Source organism: Gymnoscopelus braueri, assembly GCF_963280865.1.
Source record: "Gymnoscopelus braueri genome assembly, chromosome: 12".
In the NCBI taxonomy this organism is placed as follows: Eukaryota; Metazoa; Chordata; class Actinopteri; order Myctophiformes; family Myctophidae; genus Gymnoscopelus; species Gymnoscopelus braueri.
The window spans coordinates 6400552-6406057 of record NC_137614.1 but is presented as its reverse complement, the minus strand read 5'-3'; the positions used below and the strand labels follow the sequence as shown (position 1 = coordinate 6406057).

Below are 5506 nucleotides of genomic sequence, written 5' to 3'. Positions count from 1 at the left end.
TACTAAAATATTAGCATCAAAATATACACATAAAGTAGCAAAAGTAGAGGTACTCTTATTCCTCTTATATTATTAGGGTTGACCTAAATAGCCGATCTACAAGCTCACAACGCGACACGTTTGTAGATCTGCGAAATATTTTGATTATTTCTGGTAAACAATTTGTTTATTAATAATTGAAATCTGCAAAGTAACTAGTGACTAAAGCTGTCAAATAATTGTAGTGGAGTAAAAAGTACAATATTTACCTCTGAGGTGTAGTGTAAAGTATCAGAAATGGAAATGGAAACTTTTGTTTTTCTTTTCATCACTGCAGGCAGCCAAGCCTTCGAGTAAGGAAATCTTTACTACTTAAGCATTAAGCAACTTAACTCTTATCCTAGCATCCCTATTCTGGGGCTAACACAAAGATATTTAGTGCAGAACGAAAACAGGAGGGGACTAGTATAGAGCCCTGGTATTGTATGTCTTATATGTATTACTGATGAATTGAGTACAATGGAGTGGACCACAATGGAAACAAGCCCCTTGGGAGCTTTTTGGTATCCTTTTAGCATGACTTTTGACTGTACTACCTTTACTATTAATACTCTTGTTAATACAGTATTCAATCAACCATTCAATGGGAATCAACTCAAGTCAACTAAACAATAGGGTTTAAGTGATTAATAAATATACCAGTAACATATGTAGTTTTGTTAGACCAACCATCGATCTGTGAAGCAATCTAAAGTGAATTTTCTTACTATTGAGAGGATCTGCTGCTTGATCTCATATAAACATCCAAGAGTTGAACTAAACCGTAGGCTAAGCTCACATTAAAAAAAACATTTAAACTGCAAGTAGAGACATGAAAAACAGAAACGGAACACTATCGTAAAATGTTTTTAAAAATAAAATAAAAATACACATGCCTATCGATTTCCAGCAGTTCCATTTATGGAAGGAAATTGGCTCAAGTTACAAATCACTTCATTTTCTCGCACAGAACATTCAAGATGACACGTTCATCCAGGGACCCCCAGAAGAGAATTCACTTTCAAGATTTAAAGATTAAAAAAATGTAAAAAACAAGCTATGAGCTTGTATATCTGCTATTTCTGAATATGCTAAAATCTAAAATGATACAGATGCTTTCCCGGTTTTAATGAAAAAGATTGCTTATTAATAGGACTGGTTGTTAAAGATCCCTAAATATTCAACACAACAATTGAATGAGGTTGGAGATGTGGGTGGGGTGGAATTTGCCAATGATCACGTGGTGCCACCAGTACGAGTCTGTACGACACATCTTCAGTTGTGTGGGATCCTCATTGGGTGTTTTGGCCATTCATGGGTTAAAGTCAAGTCAATCACCTTTATTTGTATAGCACATTTAAAAACAACTGGAAGCGCTTTCCATTCAAAATAACATGATATAGACCCCATAAAATAAAACATATGTAAAAGGACCACTTTGCCTATTTTAAAGCTTCATTCCTGTCTATTCACTCTCTGTGTCTCAGAGGAGGGTTGTGGACGGTTCAGGCTTGTTTAACTTGTGGGCGGTCCATTGTACTCAAGATTATTCATGCTTCTGACTTGGCTTTCATACCTCCCTATTCCAATATTCCCACTCTAATCCCAATCCCCTCTGTCTTTGTTCTCCACTCTACTTATTGTCGTTGGGCTTGTAGCTGACTGAAACGGCAATCTGACTCTGGACCTCCTGCCTCTTGCCGTTGACCGTGAGGAGTAGAGGGGAATCCACTCGTATGCTCCTAAACTGAAAAGACTTGTCGTTGTGCGTCACGCTGTGTTGTTTGACCTGGGGTTCTGGGATGACCACGGTGTCCCTTATCATTACAGCCCAGCTGTCAGCGGTGTTGTAGACCATCACAGCTATGCACGTCCCCTCACCGTCCACCATGCCGAACGTGAAGGCCACGCGTCCTGCCGGGGCCAGACTGAACACTACCTTGCCTTGGGCGGCTGCTCCGGCGTTGTGGCCCAGCTTGAGGGAGGACAGGCTCTGTGGCTCCAGGCTCCCCGCGCCCAGGGCCCCCGACGTGTTGAGGTTAGAGAGCATCGTTCGTAAGCGGCCTGCCTTCACCTTCCCCTTGTTCTCTACGAGTTCCGTGACTTTCCCCAGATACTCGAGCAGTTGCTTTTCTCTCTCCGGAGGCTCGTTCCAGTCGGGGTCGAGGGCGGCGGCCCGGTTGTACCCAGCCAGCGCCGGCCCAAACATCTCTTCATACTGGAACAGGTTGGCTCGGTTGAAATGCAGGTCCGCGTTACACTTGGCGGTCTTGTCCACTTTCTCGGACTGCGCGTAGGCGTTCAGGGCTCGTTGGGACATCTGCGTGTTCTGCCCGCTGGAAAAGAACAGGGACAAGTAGGCGTTCCCCAGGATGTACCAGGAGGTGGCATCCGTGACGTCCAGTTGAACGGCCTGCCGGGCCATGTCCACGCCTTCCAGCACCCGCTTTCCCCGTTCGTCGTTGTCATCCGCCGGCAGCTGCCTCAGCAACATGGACAGGCTGCGCAGGGACACCTTGTTCTTGCTCCGTTGCAGCGCTCCGGTGAAGCAGGCCTTGGCGGCGATCATGTCTTGTTTCTTCCAGTACTGATCCCCCAGGGTGTTCCAGCCTTCCATCAGGCCGGGCTCCAGCTTCACCGCCTTGGACAGGCACTCCTCCGCGGCGGCACTGTACTTTGGAGAGACGTTCAAACACTTGCCCTTGAGAAGGAGAAACTCTGCCTTGTTCTTAACTGACTTTTCGTTCTCCTCTAGCTCCTTTAGAGTTCTCTCCATCTCCTGAGCGACATCGGTCTTTTTCTTCCGAGCGTCCTCCACGCTGTGAGTCTCAAAATAGTGATCTCTAAAATGATACAGCTCATCCACGAGCCCGTTCAGAATTTGTAATTTATCTTCCTCTTTTGCAGGCTCCGCTGTCTTGTCGACTTCCGCCATCTTTGAATCTGCATTAAAAAATGTGTTGGTCACAAAAGGGAATTAAGCTTGGTATATATTCCGGATATATTTAGAACAATCCTTGACATTGTTTAAAAAATAAATCTAAACACAACTGTTGCAAAATGATATATATATGGAGATGTCTGACGTCATACAGACTGGCCTCCAGGTACTAAGTCCCATGACAACGGGTACTGCACTGGTTAACTATATAATAAGAAGTCCATGTCTGTTATATCCAAATATGGACATAAGATTCCCAAACCCTCCCAAGTTGTGGCGTCACATCTGCGTGCTGTATTGTAGACCAAGGGTTACCAAACTTTTCAGGCTGCGACCCCCCAAAATTACAATATTCAACATGACCTACCAGTGACATCATCAGTGGGGAATCGAGGCTAATAGAAACTGCGGGCACAGAGAGAGAGACAGAGAGCGAGAGAGAGACAGAGAGAGAGAGAGAGAGAGAGAGAGAGAGAGAGCTGCGTGGCATGAGAAGAGAAACGGACATTAGTGATCTCATCATCTTTTTTTCTTTTTACATTTTTAGTTAATGACCCTGATGCTGTTGGCTATTATTATTATGTGGATTTAATTTTTAGCAGTCGCCTTGGTTAGAATTTGGTATCCTGTGTATGGTACTGTCTGTGTGATGTAAGGTTATTTAACTCAATGAGAAAACTCACATTTATGGCTATAGCATGATTTGGTTTGACCGTTCTTGTATTAGTCCACAGCCCTACTCTGAGACACAGAGTGAGGAGACAGAAATGGGTGAGAACCAATGATATGAAGACAGGTTGAAAATGGGTGAAGTGGTCCTTTAATTGGTTAATGTAATAATCGAAATCTATGAAGTGACTAAAGTTTTCAAATAATTGTAGCGTACAACATTTGCCTCTGAGTTGTAGTGGAGTAGAAGTATTAAGTATTGAAAAATGTACATACTCAAGCAAAGAAAAAAATGTCAATACTGTACTAAAGTTCAGTACTTGAGTAGAGATCTACTTAGTTACTTTACACTGCCTCCCTACCTGGGTCTAGACTCCCACCATTACCCCTCATCTGTGCTCTATGACATCAGCAGCTGTGACATCACAGAGCCAACAACACCTCAACATATTTCCAAAGTGGTCTTGGCTTCTGTTAAACTGTGTTGTGAAGAATTGAATTCCAACATGACCACATCTACAAAACACTCCCAACTATTATGTGTGTGTACAGTTTGTGTGGTGGCATGATTATGTGAACATTTACAGATCGATTGTCGTTACTGTCGTAAACCTCATAAGTAGTAAAAATAGCCGATCTACAAGCTCAAAACGCACACAAAACCTACATTGTAGCATGATGTACTGTAGGGCATTCATTTGGAAAACAACATAAGACGTTAAATTACTGAGAACCGAGGTTTCTGCCCGACAGCAACGATATAAGACATGTTCTTGCTATACTCATTGAAAACCCCTAAAAGTTCAAATGCTTTTTTCTCTCGTTTCTGTACCTTATCGTCTCTGTCGGGTGGAAACCTCATTATGTCCAAAACAGTTACTTTTCAGGATTCAAATTCAAGAATAAAAAGTAGCAGATCGACAAGCTCAAAATGCGTCGCTTCGCGCCACGTTTCGAGCTTGTAGATCTGCTACTTTTGATGCTTTTGTGTGACGCTGTAGTATGATCAAGTAGGGCGTTGATTTATGAAAAAAAACAAAAAGGTAAAATATGGAGACCACAGGTTTCTAAGTAAAAGTATCAATACTGCAATGTAGAAATACTCTGTTGCAAGTAAAAGTCTGGTAATCCAAATTGACTTGAGTACAAAAGTATTGGTATCGAAATATACTTAAAGTATCAAAAGTAAAAGTACTCATTATGCAGAATGTCCTGTGATACAAGGTGTCATACCGTATGTATAAAATGTATTAAAATCTTTTGAAAATACAAGCTCACAATGCGTGGCGATGTGTCGCGTTGTGAGCTTGTAGATGGGCTATTCTGAAATAGCCAAAGTATATATAGGGCTGAAGTGGTTAATGCATGTTTTGTACTAATAATTCAAATTTACAAAGTAACTAGTAACAATATTTGCCTCTGAGATGTAGTGGAGTAGAAGTAAAAGTATTGAAAATTGGAAATACTCAAGTAAAGTAAAAAAATCCCTAAGAATTGTATTTAAGTACAGTACTTGAGTAAATGTACTGTTACTTTGCACTACTACAAACGATCTCCCTGTAGTGTTCTCGTTTGCTTTATATTGCTATACTCGTAATCTACAGTAAGTACAGTAAGCTATGGAGCAAAGGTTAGTTTGTCTCGTTAAAGTTTATCTTCTTCCCAAAGCCTGATTTATAGGCCACTTCATCGCACAACAGTGGTGTCAGGTGCAAAAAAAGGCCAATCTACAAGCTCACAATGCATCGCCAATGCAACGTGTTATGAGCTTTTACATCAGCTATTTTCTGTGCTTGACACCATCATACGACGAAGCATTAATCAGGCCTAACTCGTAGTAGTATATGTTTGTCACGTTGAACGTTGACTACTTATCAG

The 5506-nt window shown here is 41.8% G+C and overlaps 1 protein-coding gene across 1 annotated transcript; it reads right to left on the bottom strand.

The window, feature by feature from the left end:
• Positions 1-1651: 1651 nt before the first annotated feature.
• Positions 1652-2953, bottom strand: LOC308097440 (tetratricopeptide repeat protein 5-like; the record flags this gene model as incomplete). Its single annotated transcript, XM_080445198.1, has 1 exon — positions 1652-2953. One exon carries the CDS (start codon positions 2951-2953, stop codon positions 1652-1654), a length of 1302 nt encoding a protein of 433 aa, XP_080301324.1.
• Between the last annotated feature and the right edge of the window lie 2553 nt (positions 2954-5506).